Source organism: Dipodomys spectabilis, unplaced genomic scaffold (assembly GCF_019054845.1).
Source record: "Dipodomys spectabilis isolate Male_0828 unplaced genomic scaffold, ASM1905484v1 ptg000069l, whole genome shotgun sequence".
Taxonomy (NCBI): Eukaryota; Metazoa; Chordata; class Mammalia; order Rodentia; family Heteromyidae; genus Dipodomys; species Dipodomys spectabilis.
The window spans coordinates 20,571,971-20,596,095 of NW_024870746.1; the positions used below are offsets into that span (position 1 = coordinate 20,571,971).

A 24,125-nucleotide genomic window follows, 5' to 3' on the forward strand; every position below is an offset into this window, starting at 1 on the left:
CCAAAAGTTAGAAAATCAGAAAGAATGCTGATTCCACATTTTTGTCTTAGACTAAATGCAGAGGGTCTGAACCCACCCCATACAGCACCTACCCCGTGACTACCCACTCAGGGAAGGGACATGGTCCTCAGGCTCTGTCTCAGAGGTGAGGACTCACCTGGGGCCTGGCAAACACGGATGGGGAGGTCTGATTCCTTTAGTAGGCCTGAGATGCTGGGCCAGAGAGTCTCCATTTCAAGGAGTCTCAGGGCAAGACCCACACGGTGAGAACCACGGAATGAGACTGGCCAGCCTCAGCTTAAACCCAATTTAACGTTATTTGATGACAAAAGAAATGAGCCTATGTCCCCCTCAAACTGAAGCGTATGAAACAGTATGCTATACCTCTATTTGCCCAGAACATCAATTTCATGTAAAGATTTCCTTTTTTCTGAATTTTATTGTCAAGGTGATGTATAGAGAGGTTACAGTTACATTCATGAGATAGTGAGTACATTTCTTGTCGAACTTTTGTACAGATTTCTAAAGGGTAAAAAGTTCTATGTTTTCCAGAACAGTGTGATCACATTATGTTATCATGCAAAATATACTTTTCAATTCACTGTATAACTTAGTAGAATTTTTAAGACAAAATAGGTGAGCCAGGCACTGGTGGCTCAGGCCTGTAATACTAGCTATGCAAGAGACTAAGGATCATGGTTGGAAGCCAGCCAACCTGGGCAGACAAGTCTCATAGATTCCATCTCCAATTAACAAAAAGCTGAGCTGAGTTGTACTTCAAGTGGTAGTGCACCAGCAATGAGCAAGCCAACAGAGTGAGCACAAAGCCCTAGGTTCCAGCCTGGGTATTTTAACCAGCCAAAAAAAGTGATTTCTAAGAACCTTCCATCTCAGGAGGGGTGTCTTTCATGTTGCCCCCGAAAGTGTGCAACGTTGCTGCTGATCCTGTGCTTTGAACTACACTTTCAGGCATGTGCATACAAGTATAGATGATGTGTGCACGCATGTGTGTGGCCTACATGTGTCTGCACGCATTCTCTACCCCACCAAAATGGTGTTTGCTTCCGTGATCAGGAATAGAAACGTTCCTTAGGATCCACTGAATGAGGTGTCCATTCTGACACCTGAGATACATTAACGTAAACGTGGCCCTGGAGACAGCAAGTTGAAGGGGGAGAGGGAAGAGGAGAGATGTCTAAGGAAGAGGGAACCTGTGCTGGGGAACGTGTGCAGCTTAGCCTGGCATCTGACAAGGATGCAGTCCAGAGACAGCAGGCAGGAGCCTGGGGCCGGCAGTTCCCTGGCCTAAAATGCACTCTCGCCTTTGAACTATGAACTATTGCCTTCATTTCCTCGGTTTTCTCACCTTGGTCACCTAAGCAATCTGCAGAGTACAGCAGGATATTTCATAAGAAAACACTCCGCTAGATAGTTTCATCTGAATCTCTTCCTACCTTTTTTTTTTTAGTGGGGGGAGGGGTGGTCGGTCATGGAGCCTCAAGTCTGGGCCTGGGCACTGTCCCTCAGCTCTTCAACTCAAGGCTAGAGCTCTACCACTTAAGCCACAGCACCACTTCTAGCTTTTTCTGCTTATGTGGTGCTGAGGACTCGAACCCAGGGCCTCATGCATGCAAGGCAAGCACTCTACCACTGAGCCAACTTCCCAGCCCCTCTCTTCCTACTTTTGTAAACGACACTATCATAATTGAACCTCCTCTTTCTCTGGAACACTACTGCCATGGACATCAACTCTTGAGTCCTCGCTGTACCCAGTTAGGAACCCCGGTGGCCACAGGGTACCAAGAATCAGGGTGGGCCCTCTCCAGCTGACAGAGAGACAGCTTGACCTTGACTATGATGGCTTGCTCCTCTGGTGTGTTTCCCTTATCATGAAAGCTCAAGACCATTCATGGCTGTGTCTTCCATGAGTGGAAAGACTCTGGTCACATGGATATTCACAGCCAACAGCCAAGTTGTGTTTGATCTGCACAACTCCAACCCAGTCCCCAGCAGGTACTACCTGTTTGATGAACTCAGGGTAGCTGAGAATGGGCCCATTGTGGAAGACGGGATAATAGAAGATGTAGGCCAACATCCAGGGAAAGGAGTAGGAGGGGCCTGTGGCGGGCAGCTGTTGCCAGCAGAGCTCCAGGCTGAAGCTGGTGTAGAAGAGGCAGCGAACGGTCAGCGTGAACTGCAGCAAGTAGTACTCGTTTTCTGTCGTGTACCACCTCCTCTGCAAAAGCAAAGGGACGGGACAACCTGTGAATGGCAAGGAATGTTCAATCGTCATGAACATCGAAGACATCCCAACGGTAATCAAAGCAAGCACTTCGGGCTGGGGACATAGTTCGGTGGTAGATATGCTCAGTTAACATACCTGAGGCCCAGAGTTCAATCCCCAAAGCACGGCACAAAACACAAAGTAAACAGTTCATGAGTATCGGGGGAGAGAATGTCTCTAATATCAACTTCCCGTTAGGTCTGACTCACACAATGAAAGTTTTCCTGGTCATGCCTTTATATGATACATCCAGTGGCTAACACCTCTATGTATTACTGGCTATATCCAATAATACTCCAACATCTCTTTCAACCATTCTGATGCCTTAAGTTGGCTTGCAAATGTCACGTGGGATTTCTCTCTTCAACATAATTTTCTTGTTGCTCTTTTGTTATTAATTCAGCTCTGCTTTAGTTGAATGCATGCTTACTCAAACTGTGGAGACTCAAGAGATCTCTGAAACAAAGGCCTTATTGGTCTGCTACAGATGCTAGCCCGAAGTCAAAAGCCCAGTCCTGGGACAAGTTCTCTAAGACCTGACAGCACTGGACAATTGCTAAGACATCCTTAGGTCCTGTAGCTTTACCACACCTAAGGAGCCAGCATGCGTTCGAATGGAAATTTAGAAGGAAACCTAAGTCATTTACATTCAGTCTACATTGACTACAGATGAGAGAATCAGGACATCAGGGCATAGCTAAGTCCTGAGAGAGGAAGTGAGCTCACAAAAAAGAAGCTTTTACAGCTTCTTCATGTATGTACACCACTGAGGTTCTAACCCTGCACTGACTGGAGAGAGACTATCAAAACTAAATTGTTCAGGTCAAGGAATGTTAATAGAGTGATGTTATAAAAGGGAGACAGACAGACAGACACAGAACAACAGACTGGTCACTGTCATAAACTGTTCAGAAAATGGTTGCTCCTGACAATCAAACATAGAAGCAGCAGCTCTTAAGTGACCAGCACCCCAAGGAGATTTGTAGGACACTGTTCCTACCTGCTAAATAAATCTTTAGACCAATTAATTTTATTAGAGTTTATCTGAGAAAAAAAAAAAGAACAAAACAATGCAATTCACAAATTGCGAACCTCCAGAACCAGAGCGGGTCTTGAGAACTCCAGCCAACCATAAAGTGAGCAGACGGGAAAACAAGTTAATTGACTACATCCTAATCAAGCGGCCAATTGGTTACAGCTTAAGTAATTAACTGTGTACAGCTTAATTAGTTAATTGGCTGCAGGGCCTTCTATGGTCAAACAAAGCTCAGTCATTGTGATTAAACTTTTGCATTGGTTGGATCTGCTGGGCCCAGTGCTAGCCTCCCCCACCCCCATTCAAACCCACACCCTCCCACAAAGCTTAATTGAGACACCCATCCCTTCCTTTAACCCCGTATCATCTCCACATATAAACTCTGAAAGAGTTTAGATTCCAGGTCACCAGCTGAGATGCACGGATCATACTAAGTGTTAAATCCTGTAAAGTGAGCATGAGGGATCCGCAGGTGGTATACAGTCTAGCACCGTCCCTCTGAGATACACAGAAAGGACCCACAAGCCAAAAGGAGCTACTAGAGAGACAGGAATAGCTGGAAGAGGCATGATGGTACACATCTATAATTCCAGCACACAGGAGGCTGAGTGAGGAGAACCAAAAAGTTCCAAGCCAGCCTGGGCTACACAGTGAGATCTTGTCTTTTAAAAAAGTCACAAATTAAATTAAATAAAGAAGCTGTACTTTGAAGAGGACAGGAGGATGGAGTGGATGAGGCGCCATGGGATTACGCAGGAACGGGGAGGGAGGCAGAGCTGACTGACTCTCCCAGCGCCTACAGTCTCGCTCAGGCAGTGGCTTGAATGCCAGTCTCCTGCAGGACGGAGATGTGAATGCCAGGGGCCTCTCCTGGGCACACGGCTCCCGATGTTGGCAGAGTTGGAACTCTTGGGCTGCCTCTTGCCAAGCTGACTGAGACTGAAGCTGAAGGGCTCCACTGCCCTGCATCCTGAGCCACACAGAGCAGAGCTGAGTTCCTGAACTTCCCTTTCTGCTATGAGCCTCTCCCTGAAGGAGAGTTTCTGTAGATGGCTGATGGCTCCACACAGATGAATGCTCCTCTTCCCTGCAGCCACAGAACGAAAGGCTTCCCCAGCAGCAACCCTGCATGGCAAGCATGACTCTCTGCCTTGCAAATCAACAGATGGATGACGCTGGGAAGCAACACAGATCACCGCAGGGGGTCCTGCTCGGGCCTTAATGTGTGCATTCAGTGCTAAGTCATCCAAGCTACCAGAGCCAGATCAGACAGTCCACAGCCATCCAGAGGACTCTGCCTAATGCCAGAAGGGATCTGAAAACCATCTACAGGAGCCAGAGAGCTCATTGCAGGAAGAGTCATACTGATGGTGGCCATCAACTCAGCCATACCTGCTGCTGAACATCAGCCCTTGGGATGCTGTTCTCTGTCAGCCAGCACCCCACAGGCCAGATCTGGTGTGTATCCACTCACAGAATAAAATGCATTGCCCTATGACTAAGAAAATAAAGGTAAGAAGCAAGGGTCTGGAGGCTCATGCCTATAATTTAAGCTACTCTGGAGGCTGAGGTCTAAAAGACTGGTTTAAAGCCAGCCTGGACAAAAAAAGTCTATGAGACTTTCCAATGAACCAACAAAAAAACTGTGCTAGGAGCATGGCTCAAATTGTAGAACACCAGCCAAGCAAACAGAGTGGAACATAAGGCCCTGGGCTCAAGCCCCAGAACCAGGAAGAGGAAGGGGGGAGGAAAGAAAGGAAGGAAGGAAGGAAGGAAGGAAGGAAGGAAGGAAGGAGAGAGACAAGGGAGAGAGGGAGGGAGGGAAAGGAAAGAAAGGAAAGGAAAGGATAGGAAAGGAAAGGACATGAAGGAGGGAGGGAGAGAAAGAGGGAGAGGGAAAGGGAGAGGAAGAAGGATGGAAGGAAGGAGGAAAGGAAAAGAAATCGAAGAAGGTAAATTTCTTTTTTATTATCTTTAAGTAGTTGTATAACAGAGTTGCCATTCAACAATGCAGTACATGAATATAAAGCATCTTGATCAAGATGCATTATCAGGGCTGGGAAGGTGGTGGCTCAGTGGTAGAGTGCTTGCCTTGCATGCATGAGGCCCTGGGTTCGATTCCTCAACACCACATAAACAGAAAAGACCAGAAGTGGCACTGTGGCGCAAGTGGTAGAGCACTAGCCTTGAGCTGAAGAGCTGAGGGACAGCACCCAGGCCCAGAGTTCAAGCCCCATGACCAACAACAACAAAAAAAATGCATTATCATATTTTCATCATTATTCCCCATACCAACCCAACCCTACCCTTTCCCTCAATTTTCTTAATTTTGTAGGATATGCATTGAATTTTATGACTTGATTCTCCCCACTTCCTCTCTTCATTCATCTGTTCCCCTCCCCTGATGCCCTTCTCCCTCTTTCAAGTGCTCTTTTCCTGGTGTTTATTTTGCTGTACTGTGACTTAGCCTTTCTAAGGAATTTCACCATTTGAATTCTCTGATGAATCTGCCATACTTTGGTTAATCCAAGAAGGTAAACTTCAGCAAAAGGAAAGCTTTACTAATGTAACCACAACCATATTGAAGTGTGGTTTGGCCTAATGTCTTCTTCCCTTAGCACAAACAATTGGTAAATATTTGAGTCTGTCAAGATGCTGTCGTTTCAAAAGAAAAACAAAAGAAACAAAAAGCCAGAAGCTTGGATTGGGCCCTTTGGGCCAAAGCACATCATTTCCACTTTCTAAATATGAGGAGCTCCTATGACCACCTGTATCAGTAGATAATGAACAAACCTTTACATCAAGTAAGAAGTATAAAATCACGTGCCTCACCTGTCTTGGAATTGCTGCGGGCAATAGATGACCTGAGATTATGTCCCGAGACCACCCCTTAAAACTTGTAGAACGCTTGTAGATGTGTTTTGGTTTTAATGAAATACAGAACTGTTCATCTCTTTAACCCTCATTCCTCACCCTCCACTCACGACACCTGACACTCTCATGTCTACACAAGCTGGAAGCAAAAGTTCAGCCGACCCTAGACAACCTCACAGAGATCAGACAAGATTACAGGACACAGCAGGACCTTTTTTTTTTTTTTTTCAATTCACCCTCTACTGTCTCTACCTGGAGTCCCATCGAGTATCTTAGATTGCTTCCTATCTGAAAATAAAGACATCTACTGGCATCCAAGAGAAACTAAGTCTAAGTGTAAGAGGAAGACACTTACCTTCACTTCCTCCACACCTTGCAGCCTCAGGGTGGAGAGCAGGAGGAGAGAACAGAGCCAGGACAGGAGCAGTGACCGGAACTGGGCCACGCAGAAGGAGATGACGGTGTGGAGAAAAACCATGGCCACACCTGGCGCCCCCAGCACGTGCCAGCAGGCCCACATTCCATAGACCGTGAGGATCCAGGGTCTGTGCTGTGGACAGAGAGAGGAACAAAGCGGGGCAGGAGACAGAGAAAGAGGTGAATCCATGGGCATTGCTATGAAAGAGTCTACGGGGCAGAAGAGGATCTCTACTAACTCAATAACCAGGGAGGTCAGCACTCTGCACTTTCACTCCCAGAATCTCCAGAATCCCCCAGAACCACCCAGAAGCAAGTCCCCCTTTCCTGCCTGCAGCCAAAGCCACTCACACCACTGAGCCCCACAACAATGGGATGCCAGGCTGCATTCTCAACAGATATTACAGACCCCACAGACTGGAGAAACACCCCCAATCTGGACAGTCACACCCCACGGGCACCATCCTTCAGAGATGAAGGCAAGGGGAAGGCACCGTGCACGCGGCTGGGGAGCCTCCATGAGAACAATGGGCCACCCACACTTAAGAGGCGCTTAAAAGCCGCTTTGGCAAGAAGCACCGGTGCCTTACTTAGGCCCACAGATGAATTAAAAGCAGGATAAAGGCTAGACACTGCGACATCACTTTGCGTCAGCGTCCCCTGACCAGAGCCATTCTCACCTACATTCACTTGGCAAATGACCTTGAGCTCCAGGAAAAACAGGCTTTGCCAAGAATCTTGTAACAGAAGGCCGGAGGGGATAAACACCCTTCAGACAGGCAATGCCTGCTTATCATCTTGTAGAAATGGAAGAGAAGAGCCAACCTCTCAGATCAGACTGTCTACCAGGCCACCGTGTCAGGCCAGACAACAGTGACTTGTGCCTGTTCCCCTCAAGCCACAAAGCAAGAACAACTTCTCCAGGCCCTTCCAGAGACAAGGGCTAAGATAATGGTCAGCCAAGCCCAACCTGTGACTGGAAGTGTTTTAACTACACATACCTGTTGCCCCTGGATCCCAGTTCCCTGCCTACTTTAAGCTAAAGCTTTCATCTGTATGCAAAGATGGCTGAAGGGGTACTGAAGTGCTGCTGTATTCCCATACCTGGTATGTAATAAATCCCCTTCCTCTTCCCTTCACCGTGTTTTTCTTTGGCATTGGCAGTGAGTTGCCAGAACTGACATGGAGAACTCCTGGAGTTTGGACCTGGGATCTAAAATTCCAAATATAATACCCCAAAGGGCTCTCCAAAGTCTGGACCACAGATTCAAAGTTAAACATCTAGTGACAGTCTTTTAGTTTCTCTGGGTATTTGGGGGGCGGGAAGAGGTCAGGTACTGACTGTATAGCCTAAGGCAAGTTACTGGATCTCCCAGGGCTTCAATTCTTTATATATAAAATTGGAGTAAGAATTTTATGTGTAGTATGTCTACTTCATGAGGTTATGAGGATAAAATACGCCACACCTATGGAATACTTAGAACAGGATAAATACACATAAGGGGCTCCTCAACACACTGGAAGTTATCCTTAAGGGAACACAACGTCTCACAGACATGCATTTTACAATGTGTTTTGCAGAAATATATACAGAGTTGAGGAGTAGGGACTTCATGAATTTAGGTCCTCCTATAAAAACAAGATGTCTTGAGCCAGATGCTGGCAACTCACGCCTGTTATCCCAACAACTCAAGAGGCTGAGATCTGAGGATCCTGGAACAAGGATTCCCTAGCCTAGGCAGATAAATCTGAACATTGCTCATCTCCAATTAACAACAACAACAACAACAAAAGCCAAATGTGGAGATGTGGTTCAAGTGGTAGAATGAAAAGCCTTGAATGAAAAATCAAGTAAGAGAGTGAGGCACTGAGTTCACACCCCACTACTGGTACAAAAATAAATAAAAATAAAAATCAAGTCAAGCAAGGGAAGACAGCAGTGGAGTGGAAATTGTAAATCTCATCCTTAGAAGTTAACTCTCCCAAAATGTTGCTTTGGAACTGATTGTCCCCACATCTGTACTCCAGCCCAAAGAGAACTTGTTAAATGTGAGACTAGGTCAGCCACTTTTAAGTTCCAAGAAAACCAGAGAAATGTGACGTTCATCTTTTTACCATGTTTCCATCCTCCTACCACAGAAAACAACCACATAAATTTGCTTCACATTTTCCTCCACTGGCTCACCTCTGGGCAGAGGCCAATTTTCAGGAACAAGTTTGCCAAAGACTATTTTAGGACATCACTTTAACAAATGAAAAAGAAAGAAGGTTCTTTTTACTATGACCTACAGCATTGACTGCTGGAATTCTTTTCCATGCTTGCATGGTTACATGCATATGCGAAGATGCAGTTACACTTTGATTAAGTGCTATTTGATCCATTTGGAAAAAGCCTGTTCACTGGGATCCATTTGGAGTTTAACCACAGACGGAAGTTACCTCGACTTGGAAAACAGCTGGAAGAACCTTTAAGGAAATACTTCATAATGTTCCGTATAAGCCCTATTGGCATGAGACATTCTGCGATGACTTTAATAATGGTTTCAAAAGCTACTCAGAAGACAAATGTGCTCCATATTCTCATTCCCTGCTGACTTCCTCCTGCCAAACAGAACAGGAAGACGGTCCTGGAGGAAGTTCTAAGACATGATAGAAACAAATCACATTAACCTCATGCTCTCCACTAACCTTCATACCAGTCACTCATCTCCAGACTTGCAATGGGGAACTATACATCTCATGGTGGACAGGAAACGAAAAGATTTGAAGAACACAAAAAGAATCACCTATGCAGAACTGTTGTGTGAATTACAATCCCCCAAAATCCTTTATGTGTCCACAAAAATACTACTAGAATCCAATCCCCAAAATGTCATTAAAATTCTGACATAGAAGGATCCATGACCTAAGCCTTGTCCTCAACTAGTATGGCAGAAATGTGGTTCCCACCGTGAGGAAGCATATTTGTCTCTTTAGTATTCAATCGATACTCTTATACATGGTTTAGCTTAGAACATACTACACTATCAATTGTAGCTGCTGTTGAAATATATATATATACATACATATATATATATATGCAGTTGATAGATGTGTGTATATATATGTATGTGTGTAATGTGTTTTCCCCAAGAAAACTGGGGAGAAACACCCACTCTCTCCTAGAGTCCAAAAAAAACTGCATTCTAGACAGCTATTCCAGAGCACAAAGAAAAAACAAAAGGATATCATCTATCAAGGGATTTTTTTTTGTCTGCTTAGCCAGATACAATGGAGAGAAAAGTCAGATTCTTGGAGAACCATCAGTGCAAGAGATCATATTAGCTGCATAGATATGACACTGCTAGAAGAGAGTGCTGTTCACCATGGCCTCACAGGGGACCAAGCTTCTCAGTCCTCTGTATACCGTGCCATGGGGAGCTGAGCATGCGGCAGGTGCTAATGCTGCAGCTTCTACAGCCAGGGATCCAGTGAAAACCACTCTGTAGTCAACAGTAGCTCCCACCCTCCACCCCCACACCAGGCTGGCCTTCTCAAAAGTTCACACAGGGGTATTTTTAGTTCTTAGTGCACAGAACAGTGCGTCTCAGGTGGTGGCAAGGCCATAGAAGTGTCCGAGAAAGGAGACAACCCAGCCACACACAGCCCAATCCTAACAAACCCACAGCCTCCTCTCTCAGAGCCCTGGTTCTTCATTGAGTCCCCCCCTACCCAAAGCCCAGAGCATGAGTCCTGTCTGGAGGAAAGGCATTTAACCTCCATCAGTGAGCTCAGTGGAAAGTTTTACTACTTGTCAGGACCAAAAGGAAAAATGAAAGAAGAAACTATATGCTTTTGAAAGTAGCCTGCCTCTCAGTGTGAGCGAAGGGAGGTAGTGTGAGCGAAGGGAGACCTGAGCTTAGATTTTAGATGGAGAGTGGTAGCATCTTTCAGGGATTCTGGTTATGCCAGCAAGAACCATTAAAGCCTGTCCCTCTCCAGCACTGGTCATGGCTTATGATGCCTCAGAGAACAGGGAAATAAAAGACAACTGTGACCCAAATCTTCCACCCTGAATAAGGACCAAAAACAACTCTCCAAATGAAGGCCACCTGGAACACCCAGGTGCTGAAAGGCCACAGCTAATGGGGCCAAAGCTGTGGTTTTTTCTTACAAGAAGGCCAAGAAGTGGTAGACAAAGAAAGCCCTGTGCCCCAGCCACAAGCAGATGCACACCAATGAAGCCTACGGTCACACAGGAGATGAGACACACACCGAGGGAGAGGACTCAGAGCTCACTCTGCCTCATTCTGAGCAAAATGCAAAGAACCCATCCTGCAGACATTGGATAAGTCATGCTCTGCAGAGAAAAAGACAAGGCCTCCTATCTGCCCATACCTGATATCAAGACACAGGAAGCCAAATATGTGAACTGAATTTCCTTCCAACCATAGCTCCAAAGCTTCCTTTGTAGATGCCTGTCCTGACACCAGCATGGCCAATGTTGCATGCTCGTTGGTCCCAAGCATCCATTGCAGCCAGCCCAGCCCCAACACCACCTCAGGCATAGCTGAATGACTGGTGTCTGACTTCCCCTCTAACTTCTCACTGAACCGTGTGAGTCCCTATAAAGGAAGGGGTGCTATATCCTAATCCTTTCCACCAGAACCAGCTTGAAATAGTTTCAAAAGAAGACATTTGCTGGATGACCGGACGTGGCCTCTGACCTTGAGAAGTGTGGAATTTGAAGACAATCACCTCCTTCCTTGAACATCATGGAGGCCCCTCCTCCAAAGAGCAAATGCCAGCAGACAGCACCAACAGCCACCAAGCACTGGGCTCTCATCACATGAAAGCATAATCTTGAATGACACTGCTTATCACACATTCTCCACGATGCCAACAAGCCAGAGCACCATCCCCATAGCCCAACCGAGAGCCAGGCTCAAAGACATGAAGTCCCTGGTGTGAGTGTATAGATCTTTAGAGTAGCAAAACTATAATTCACCCAAGGGCTCTGAAATACTTCAAATACAGTCAGCCCTCCATATTTTGAAGGCTCCTTATCCATGGATTCAACCAAACATAAAAGAACTGCACCTATACTAAACATGCACAGACATTTTTTTTCTTATCATCATTCCCTGAACAGTACAACTATTTATTTAGCATCTGCATTGTATTAAGTCTTATAAGACCTTTATAGAACAGTTAAATTATATGAGAAGATCTATGTAGGTTGTAGATACCTCCAACGCCATTTTATGTAATAGGCAGATTTTGGAATTCTCGAGGAAGTCCCAAAACCAGTCCTCCTAAAGATCTTTAGTGCTACCTCCTCAGACAGAAGAAGGCTGAGTGAGCTCGAAGCAATAAGCAAACTAAATGGTGAGACATGGCCGTACTGGGGAGCAACCATCCAACACATAACCACTTGGGGGCCACACATAAGCCATATCTAAGCCCCATTTAACACCAGACTTTGCACGTATGAATATACCATTTAGTTTGCACATTGCTGAGCTTTCTACACATGGAATCCCATCTGATTTCTTGTATTCACAAATGGTTAGGACTCAGACATTCAGCCATAGTGATCATTATTGGCTGGAAATCATTCTACTTCGTGAGATAAATACTCTATAATTCATCCATTTCCGTGTAATAGACATTTGAGTTGTTACTGATTCTTTCTATGATGAACACCACTGCAGTGAACAATCTAGTTCATATCCCCTGAAGAGTCTCCAGGGAGTAGGTCAGGATTAGCACTGGTAGCTGTGGGTGGGCACCTCTGATTTTACTAGGTAATACATCGCAGGGGAAAGGAAGCCAATTGATACTCCCTTGCTCTGGGTAAGATACCAATATTTGGTATCTTTAGGATATTTTGGTTTGGTTTTGCCAAACTAGAAAAGTATCAATGATCAATTATGGTAGGTCTAGGATGTATTTGTTGATTATTAATGAATTTGAACATTTTTCCCCTAAACTTAGGGGTATTAAATCATTTGCCTGCCAGGTGCTGGTGGCTCATGCCTGTAATCCTAGCCTGTAATCACAGGAGGCTGAGATCTGAGACAGGTTAGACCATGAGACTCTGATCTTCAATAAACCACAAGAAAACTGGAAGTGGTGCTGTGGCTCAAGCGGTAGAGTGCTAGCCTTAAGCTGAAGAGCTGAGGCCTAGAGTTCAAGCTCCACGACCGACAAAAAAAAAAAAAAAAAAAAATCATTTGCCTATGGGCAGAAGAGCTTTATGTTGGAAGAAAAATGCTAAATTTCTAGAAAATCAGAAACTTTGAAAAGAAAATTAAACAGAAATGTGTGGAAGGAAATAAACATTAAAATGATAGTTGAGGTAAATATACCCATTTCCAGTTTTGAAATAATTTTTAAATGTATTATTTATTATTAGGTCTGCTCAGAAAAGTTACATTAAATTTTTTAAATATGTTCAGATCTGATAGCATCTAATATTTTATTAAGCTGCCACTTTAGAAAACAAGATCCAGCACTTGGATATAAAAAGGCAATCAATAGTTTATTTAAAGAAAGGTAGCACAATAGAAAGACTTCCTTCTTCCAGGATGAAAAGTAAGCTCAGAAATGAACAACCCTCAGAAGAGAGCTGAAAAATAAATGGCCCAAGTTATGTGCACATCTCCAGTGACATCTCATTCCTTAGTCTTACTTCCTGCTCTCTTGCCCCAGGGGCTTCTGGGTTCTCCACTTCCATAAACTTCTGGAAAGAACCAACATGTTTCTTGTGTTGACTTCCAAGTAAGTTCAGTTGCATTTTGTTTTCACTTGGTACATTCAGGCACAGACTTACTTTTTCACATTAGGAAGAAGAAACAATTAGAGGATCCTGGACAAAAGCCAGTTCCTAGATACACAGCCCTCTTCCTGGCAAGTTCTCAGGCCCCGTGGGAGCTAATTCTGAGAAGAGGTCACAATTCAACCTTCTGTGAAATCACTTTGCAAATATCCACTTTTTTACACATGTATATATTTATCTTTATATTTATTCATATGTATATTTATACAAAAATACCAATAGTAGCAGCATGTTATATATCAATAGCAGAAACTACTTTTCCAGGTTGTGCAGTCATCTGAACAAAATTAGAGACATCTGGCACACTCCATTGATAAAAAGAAAAAAAAGATTTAGGAAGAAAAAAACCAAAACCCTAGAAAAATTCAAGATTCTGTTACTGTGGTGGTACTTGGTATCATTTCTTTTATTAGCTCCTCAATCATCATCTAAAAGGAAAACATTCTTGAGTAACACCATTAAAAACAGCTCTGATAAGCACAGTCACCACTACCTCGCAGAGGTTTGATACAGTACTATCTTATAACACTAAAGGACACAATTAAAAGGCATTACTGAGATTTGATTCTACTTTTCCAGCAGAGAACCCAAAGGATGATATGACACAGCTCTGGAAAGAAATGCACTTTCGGGGCTGGGAAGGTGGCTCAGTGGTAAAGTGCTTGCCTTGCATGCATGAGGCCCTGGGTTCGATTCCTCAGCACCACATAAGCAAAAAAAAAAAAAAATAGCCAGAAGTGGCAGTGTGGGTCAACTGGTAGAGCACCAGCCTTAAGCTGAAGAGCTGAGGGACAGCGCCCAGGCCCAGAGTTCAAGCACCACAACAGACCAAAAAAAAAAAAAAAAAAAAATGTACTTTCTTAGGTAGGATTTCCTTCCATCAGCAACATAGTCTAAGTATTCACTCTCTTCATGAACATCAGCTTCATTGAAAAGAAGGGACGGGGAGCAGGAAGAAAAAAGCGAATTTCTACTTCAATGAATCCATTACTGTCTCGCCCCGGCTGAGGTAAGAGAATAAAAAACACTACGGGAATTCGGCCCGCAAACAGCCACAGCAGCACACATGATTAAAATTATCCCTATACCCAAACAAAACTATTCCTGTTCTTCTAAACTTGTGAACAAAAAAAACCCACATAATTTCTCTCTACCAGATTGTTTGACCAGGGATGACCTTAGAGTAAACCTTTGGAAGTTACTGTCACGCTAAAATTGTCATATTTTCAATGGCTTAAACAAGAACCTAAATAAAGGATGAACATGTAAGACACCTCCATCTTAAATTCCTGTCGACCACTGCCAACTTTTGTCAGGTTCCCAAGGCTAATACTTATGCTAAGAACTCTCTTTTCTTAAAGGGAAATGCCACATGGACTCATACCTTCCTTACGAGCAGCATGGCCAACTGAGACACTGTCATATGCCCAAGGAAAAGCCACAGCAGCCTCTGCTTTCCCCATTCCATCCAGAAGCTCCACTCAAAATCAGTCGGGTCCTAAAAAAGATCAAAACAAGAACTGATATTATCAGAGGGATTTGAGTATATGTCTGAGATGGAACACAAGCCCCACTTAATAGCACAGCTAGAAATGAGGCCGATGTGACGCTAACTTCTGTAAAAATAGCATATAAGCATTTCTATTCTTTCCTCCCAACACACCCAGAACTACTCCCTCCAGCTGGTCTGGTCTCCCTGCCATTTCCCAAGCCCACTCTGTACTTTCTGTGTAGTTGCGTCTTCCCTAAAGTGGATTTCTCCAGGGTCCTACATGGGATAGAAAGTATCCTTATTCCATTTTGTAAAAGATGGAACAAGGCTGAAAAGCATCAACTGATTTCCCCAAGGTAACGGATGGTACGAGCACTGAACTGGAGATATCTCTGTTAGATACCAAAACTCGTTCTTTTCACTTCAATAAGAAGAGAAATGCAAGTTGGATATTAATGATATCACTTAAAGGTAAATCCTGTTCATTACTTTTAAGTAAGCAGCAGGATAATTATATGGATAGAGAAATTAACAAATTTGCATATAGATTTATGGTGAAAGAATGAGAGGTGCACCTCCTGTCCCCTGGGTGAAGCCTTGTATCCATGGAGTGTTTTTTGCCTATATTGGTACCAGACGCCATGGTTGTGTGAGGCTCTGGCTGGGGAAGGCAGGGGTGGGCATCACGGCACCCGGAGACCCTCACCTCACAGCCCTGCTTTCTCAGAAGTGCCAGAAATGGTCAGGGCAGCCAAGTTGAGCACAGAGAGCAGAAACACAGACAGGAGCCACCCTTAAGTGGGTAATGCGAGCTTAGCCAATTGAACAGCTTGGTACCGCCATGACTAAGTCAGAATTTTCTAAAAGAATTGTGTGGGAGAGGAAGGAATCCTCCAATGACAACTGACAGGGAACATCTTACCAATCTCTGCAAATGCAACTTGTAGCCACTTAAATGGATTTAGAGGGAGGGAAAAAATGCTTTCTGATTCTGAGAATGAAGGGACAATTTCATACTAGTTACAAATATGTTTGTTTTCCAGAGAATATACGTGTGTGTATGTATATGCCCAATGTTGATTCATACCAGACTATAAGAACAGAGGAAGTAAGCCAAATCTTAGAGATTTAGCATGGATTTACACACACACACACACACACACACACACACACACACCACCACCACCACCACCACCACCACCACCGCCACCACCACCACCACCACCACCACCACCAATCTATCTACATCCTAGCCATCATTAGCTTGAACATGATGCATAAACTTCAGCCCCAGTACCATCATCATCTTCGTCACTACTGAATGTTCTGAGTACCTACACAGAAGAATTTACTGTACTGGATAAGTTAACAAACATGGTTGTTACTTCTGAGCCATGTGATCAGCAACCAGGCAACACTGAGAAGTCTGAGGTCTGGGGAATTCAGACTTTCTGGGCCTGGTGTTTTTCAACTACCTCTCTCCCTACACAGAGCAGTGTTTTATTCCAGACGATGTGGGAACCCATAAAAGAATTCTTCATCCTTAAGGAACTAGAAGTCTACAAGACCCACAGTACCCACTCCACCTCATCCACAATTAAGATGATCTGAAAACCAAGAACAAGGGAGGGAGGGAGCAGCAAGGCAATCTCTCTACAGAGAGAGACCAGTCTTTCCTTATCCTACTATCACTGACCAAAGACACAACCTCAGAACAATCCTGAACATGGTGGGGTTTTGTTTAGTTCATGGATTTGATCATCTAGAGCCATTTTGGGTTCACAGAAGAACTGAGCACACAGTACTGAGTTCCCACACACATCTCCTTTCACACGCACCCTCCTCTACTGGCATCATCCCCTACCATCCCCTACTAGTACCATTGTTCTAATTAGGATCAAACATCGTCACCCAGCATCCAAAGTTTACAGTAGGGCTCATAATTGGTCAGGACACTCATGAGTTTAGATAAATATAAATATATGTGTGTGTGTGTATATATATATATATATATATATATATATATATATATATATATATATCACAGTATCATACGGGTGGTTTTACTAATCTAAAAATCTTTCTTTGTCTCCACCTGTTCATGTCTCTCTCCCTACCAGCTACTGCCTCAATAATTTTACCTCTTCCAGAATGTTCCATAGTTGGAATAAAATAGTTTTGTTTTTGAACTTCATGTTACAAAAGAGTTAACTGGGAGACTGGGAAAGCAAATCATTTGTCCATAGTGAACCAAGGGCATAGCTAGGCATCAAAGAGGAAAGAGTTCCCTGAGATGTTTCTAATTGCACCAGCCCTTTTCCTTGGGGCCTCTGCCCCACACCACCACCTTCTAACTAAACTATCTCCAACCAAGAGGGTGTGTCACCAAGGCCCCTTAACCACGAAGCCAGCCCAACCGCATGCACAAACTAAGTGCTCAATGGACAGTACAATTTGAACGTCCATTCGGGTGTGGACCCTTCTTGCTTGCATGCCCCAAATTCGACCACACTGTAAGCCACTCTCTTCAATTCTAGGACTTTTATTATAGTTAATTCACATGCCTATACTTTCCCTCTAGGAGAAAAAAAAATGGTTCCCTAAGAGCAAGACCCTCCACTGAAATCTGTACTACAGATGCCATCTATTCAAAGAGCCTTTTAACTGGTGGGGCAGGAGAGGAAAGGAGTAAAAAAAAAATCAAACAACTTAAGTTCTCTCCATATTTTTGCTTCTGGTTTAAACTTGGAAAAGTCACTTAACTATCTGACTCTGAGACTCCTTGTTTGTAAAGTGAAGAGCTGAAGTAGCATGATGTCTAATATCCCTCCCAGTGAGTGCAAATAAGAGTGTCCAGCTAAAGGAAAGAAATACTAAGAGAGTACTGTGCTCATCCACTCTTGGATTGAGTCCTGGCTAAGAGAAAGGTGATGATTGCCCAAAAGTTAAAAGAAAAAATAATCCCTGGCAAATGGAAGATTTAGGCTGTCAACTCACCGCTGAGTAAACATTTCCTCCTTCTAGCCCTGAATTCTCATCAGCCTTAAGCCTGTCCAGATCCACGCTCTTACTCAGACCCCTTGCCTGGGTACCTCTCATGACAGGCAGACAGATCTGATTCTGGGTTTTCTCTTGCATTCCCTTCAGACAACTCTAAAGAAGCCACAGGCTTGAAGAAGCCTATTTTCCAGCTGAAGACAATAAACCTGTGGCTAAAAAGCTGAGGTCAACTAAATTAAAATAGTGTACAAGTGCCAATGTCAGGCAAAATCCCAAAGCACCCATTAAAATGCCCCAAGTAGAGAAACCCACCCTGACCCACAACAGTTACGCCAAGTACATTACTCAACTGGATTCCCCACAATGCACCATGTCCTTTCTAGTGGCGCTACTCTAGGTACAGGTGGCACTATAGATCATTCCCTATTGGCTTAGAAATCTTGACAATTACAGATGAAGCAGATGCTAGAAAAAGTCATAGAAGTGTCTCACCCACAGCACACCAATGAATCATTAACCAAAAATATCCTGGAGTCTCTACAAGTATTGTTTCTATCCATACTCTAGGCTAGACCCAATCTGAGGTACATTTTCTACCTAGTGAAACATTCCTTCCACTCTGTCCCTCTTCACACCACCAAAATAATCATTTTTTTCATCAGTTGTGGGGCCTGAACTCTGGGCCTGTGCACTGTCCCTCAGCTCTTCAGCTCAAGGCTAGTGCTCTACCACTTGAGCCACATTTCTGGTTTTCTAGTGGTTTACTGGCAAGGAGTTTCACGGCTTTTCCTACCCGAGCTGGCTTTGAACCGCAATCCTCAGATCTCAGCCCCCTGAGTGGCTAGGATTACAGGCATGAGCCACCAGCACCTGGCCAGATCATGCCACTCAAGCCATCTGTTCACAGTGTGGATTCGTGCTCCTTGCCTATGCTTCCACATTATGCTGCAACTACCTTCAGGCTGGCCGCTTCCCACATTGTACTTTGGTACAGGTTACTGAGCTATGGATTCCTTCCTATTTGGTCTACACATATGTTTAGCATTGTGCCCGGCAATAATTCAGCATATAGTAGTCAACAAACCCTGTGTGAAAAGTAGAAAGATTACACAATGGTCTTACCCATTTTTAAGATACTGGTTTAAATGCAGTCCTCTAACACGGAAGAAATGATGTCATTGTAAGAATAACAAGCTGGTTGTCAGTGGCTCCTGCCTGTCACCTAGCTACTTAGAAGGCTGAAATCTGAGGATCACGATTTGAAGCTAGCTCTGGCAGGCAAGTCCTGTGAGACTCTTATCTCCAGTTAACCACCAGAAAGCCAGAAGTGGCACTGTAGCTCAAAATGGTAGAGTGCTAGCCTTGAGCTAAAAAGCTCAGGGGCAGCGCCCCAGGCCCCGAATCCAAGTGGCAGGACCAACAACAACAAAGACAAAAAAGAACAAGCTAAAACATAGAAAACAATTGGAATAGTGCCTGGCATATATGAAACATAATGTATGTATCTGTCAGGTAAATATATGGGCAAACAACAAACTGTGTGTTGCTTTGATAACCCCAGAAACGCAAATCCAGGAGTTTCCATTCTCAAATATTTGCTGGAGGCAGATAGCTGTGGGTAAGAGAGTTGAGCTGTTCAAGCTCCCAACCCAGTCAAAAGAAAGGAAAGGCCGGGCGCTGGTGGCTCACGCCTGTAATCCTAGCTACTCAGGAGGCTGAGATCTGAGGATCACAGTTCAAAGCCAGCCCGGGCAGGAGAGACCATGAGACTCCTATCTCCAATAAACCACCAGAAAACCGGAAGTGGCGCTGTAGCTCAAGTGGTAGAGCGCTCGCCTTGAGCTGAAGAGCTGAGGGACAGCGCCCAGGCCCAGAGTTCAAGCCCCACGACCGACACAAAAAAAAAAAAAAAGAAAGGAAAGAAGTATAGTGAATATATTGTTGAACAAAGGGGAATATCACATTCAATAAAGCTATCACCTCTGCAATGTCACAGAAAAGCAGCCATCTTAGCCATTCCTCAAGATCATGTATCTGCATTGGCTCTGCTGCCAATGGGCTCTGCCATTACTACTCCACTCTTCCCTACAAGACTTTCTATATGTCTGATGTGTCAAGAACTACATATCCCAAAATTCCTTGCAGCTCATGTGTCTGCAAATGGCCTAGCTTCTGGAAGAATGGTGTCTATGCTGGGGATTCCAGGGTCTTCTTGCTTCTTACTGTGGCAGCATTTAGGAATGTACCCTAGCGCCAGGTTCCCATGCCAAGATCTGTGTAAATACAGTGCAGCTTGATTTGCCTCATGACTCTGGAAACTCACTTCTTGTTACTCCTGCAGCCCTTTCAATTATCCTGAAATATCTGTAAATCCTTGCGATCATTTTCTTTGTTTTTAAAATGATGGATAGATTCTATTGTTGACTGCAATGAAGCCATAATTAACACACTATAGGAGAAATGTTTCTTCTGATTGGAATTCAGCTCTAACTTTTCATAATAATTCACACTGAAGAATATTATTCTGAAATAAATCTATCCCATGAAGCAAACACCAGCTAGGGAAATCCAATGAATGGAGAATGCAGGCAATGAGTGTTTATGACAGACACTTTCAAAAAACACTTTTCTTTTTGTACTTTAAGACAAAATAGAAAATGACATACTCTGTATGTCTGTATTTTTCATTATGCATTTTATTCATGTCTTTCCATGGAAAAACAGCAGGGAAATGAATGTATTTTCCACCTTCCTTACCCTCATAGCTAACACATTGCAAAAAACACAACATAGCACAAATACTAGGCATTTTGTGTAAACACATCACAAATAGCATTACTTGTTCATTGTGTACTTGGAGATCATACTGAATTCCTAACACCACTGAGTAAACACTTCTCTATGATCAGAGAGAACCTTTAGAAGGTTCTTGAAGTTATAAGAGTTTCCCTGCACATTCAAAGGCAGCAAGCTCACCTTAACGCCCTAAAAATCCCCAGACAAGGAACACAAAAGAAGACTAATTCTGCAGGAATTCTGCACAGAAGGGACACTGCTCTCTGGATGAACTCGAGCGGATGATTCATCGAGCAATTACTGGAAGAGTTTTCTTTTTCTTTCAACAGCTGTTTTGCTACTTCTAAACTAATGTGAGCTAAATCATCTGCATGCTCACAATTTCCAGAGACCACGGTCTCTCCCAACCAAAATTCCTTAAAGATCAAATGGCCCCACTCATAAAACTTATTTTTTTTCTATAAATAGCAAAGTCTATGCTGGCACATCTTTCGCATGCTGCACAGGTGAGGTCTTCTGTGACCAGGCTGGGAACAGCACCACGAGAACCAGCACAGACAGTACCACGTGTGCACCGTAGCGCCTCCGCATGGCCTTCACCCTCTACTGCAAGCAAATGAGTCCAGTGGTAGAGGGAAAATGTTTTATGAAAGAGGAGAGAAGTATCTTGAGAAGGCTTCATCAAATGATGAGTTCCTAATTAAGGTAGGCAAAGTCTTTGAAAAGCTTCAACCCAACTGCCATCCTAACCTGTGAGCATCCTTTCATTATATCTCCCTCTCCCTACCTACGTCTCTGAAGTCACTCTAGGTTACGCATGGCTACAGAGATACTCGGTTTAACGTGGATAGACTTCACATGGGTAGACTTGTCTCCCCTTCATCCTAAAAGTAACAAAGAAGAAATCTGTATTCATCCATTTTCTGCTACTGAGAAAATAGGCCTGAGACTGGGTGCTTCATAAAGAAAATAGGTTTGTAGTTTTATTTAGGCCAGAGTTCTGGATATTCAACATCATTGTGCTAGTTTGGGTGAGGACATTGTGGTGGATGGCATCATGGCAGAAGAATATGCCAGAGAAAGAGAGACAGACAGACAGACAGACAGACAGACAGACAGAGAAATCACATGATAACGCAGGAAGCCAAAACAAGTCCAGATCCCAGAAAACCAATTCAATCCCTACTGTGGGCTCACCCCAGTGATTGAACAACCTCCCACAAGGGTCTACTCTGACAGCTCATACCACCTTTTAATCAGCACACTGGACACCAACTATAGTCAAGTCATAGTCATACCATGGAAGGATCAAGTGTTACAAAGAAACATTAAATGCCACTATGAAATCCAATGACACAAAATATATTCTCTTCCCCACACTTCTCAGACTGGAAAAACACTAGCCATGTTTTCTACAAGTATATAGAGGAAGAAGGGAGCAATGAGTCCAGCTGATAAATAAGTCAGAGATTATGATTAAAAAATGTAAAAGAAAGGACTAACCAGAAAACAAGTTACACAAACGTATGACTTCTGTCTACAAGGTATGTTAATAAATCATACAGCCCATTAATGTCAGCTCTCCAGCATACCACAAAGAGAAAGATGTCACAATAAACACCAAGAATAAAAGTATCTCCAGCCCTTTGGGCACCACACCCTCTAACGCAGCCCTCATTCTCAGAGAATCTGGGTTGTCCTCAGAAAGTCTTTGCACACTCACAAAAGCTACTAATACACTAGTCAACTAGGATACCAGATGGAGCCCCAAAGTGGTAGAGGTGCCCAGAACAGAAGGCCAATTTTAAACAGCATGATAAAATAGAAAGAAAGAAAGAAATGCAAAGTTAAGGGTTTTGTCATCCATCTAGGGAAATAAGGGAGCATTCATCATGCTAGATACCACCTTTCTCCTTGAATGTTACCTGCTGTATGAAGGGGGAAACAGGCATGGGAAGGGATGGGAAAGTTCTCCCACATGCCTCCCTTGCCCATCAGCTGCCCAAGCTATCCAAGAGACCCGGCCTCCAGCAGCATTTCTGGGCATGCCCAGTGCGATGGCTTAGAGATGATGTAAGTGAGTGTGGCAATGTTGAGAAATGCCTGAATGTATAAAATATGAGCCCTAGGAGGAGGTAGCTTCCCGGAAATTATCGCCTTCCCAAGAGGTTAACAGAGGTTCTCACAGAAGCCTGATTGGTTCTCTGGAGAGCGGGTTGTTATGGTGCGCAGCTATCTATCTCATGGCCTGGCCTCTCCTGCATACAGCCAGTTCCCACTGCATTTCTTCAACGTGCTGGGATGCAGCTAAGGTGGAGCTACCAGTCTTGTACTTTTGGTCCCTAAACCCCTCAAACTGTTCTTTCCCAAGACTAAGCTTGGGGTATTTTGTTAAAACATCAGGAAGCAGATGAATACAGTCAGCCTTCTTGGGAGGCTGAGGGAGTAGGGAGGCTGGGGACAGAACAAATGGGAACTAGACCAAGGAGCTGCTCATCTTCAGAATGCATTGTCCTCTCTTTCCTCTGACTGCTTCAACCATCTCACTTCAGAAATGAACTCTGTGTTGATAAAATAGTTATCTTTGTTGTTATGCCTAAAGCTCACTTTAACACAATTCGACGTGCTGGCTTCTGGTTCTGGACAAGATCCAGAAGGCCCATTTCTCACTCTCTCCCACTAAGGAACAGCTCAAATCCATGGGTGTTATATAATAGCAGTCACCATCTGACTCAAAGGTGGAAGGAGAGCACTGTTTGGCTAAGGGGTCCAGGACTTAAGGAATAGCAGCAAGCAAAATTAACGCAACAACTGACTGGATGGGACCAGGCACGTGACCAGGGAAGAAACTGTTAAACTGAGAGCGCAACAGAAATTACTGTTTGAACCACAGAGAGAAAAAATGACCCAAGACAAGAAACTTCTGAGAACTATGGTATAACAGCAAAAGATCTAATAGATGTGTTACTGAATTTTCTAGAAAGAATAAGAGGAGGAAAAGGTGGTGCTAAAAAGCTCTGTAAAGAAATAATGGCAAAACAAAAGTTTCCAAATTTAGCAAAATTCATATAAACATACAGATTCTGGAAGCTGCATGAATCCCAACCAAATTAAACACTCATTAAAAGATAAGGACGATGAAAAGGGTGGTATGGAAAAGACACATAGTAAATTGACACGTTGAGTTGAAAACCTCTTTATGCAACTACCTAAACATAACAAAAGATATTTTCAAAAAAATTTTAAAGAAAGACAAAAACCCAACATCAGTGGTTCATGCCTGTAATCTTATATAGTCAGGAGGCTGAGATCTGAGGACTCTTGATCAAAGCCAGCTCAGGCAGGAAAGTCCAATTAACTACTAAAAGTCCAGACATTGAGGTAGAGCTCAAAGTAGTAGAGTGCT

The 24,125-nt window shown here is 43.8% G+C and overlaps 1 protein-coding gene across 1 annotated transcript in view; it reads right to left on the minus strand.

Annotated features, from left to right (window-relative positions):
• Positions 1-24,125, minus strand: part of Hhat (hedgehog acyltransferase) — a 225,429-nt gene that overhangs the window by 178,304 nt on the left and 23,000 nt on the right. Inside the window, exons 4-6 of the mRNA XM_042681974.1 lie at positions 14,816-14,929; positions 6,550-6,744; positions 2,021-2,236 (exon numbers count right to left, since the gene is read on the minus strand). Coding sequence (XP_042537908.1) covers positions 2,021-2,236; positions 6,550-6,744; positions 14,816-14,929 — 525 coding nt within the window. The remainder of the gene's footprint in view (positions 1-2,020; positions 2,237-6,549; positions 6,745-14,815; positions 14,930-24,125) is intronic.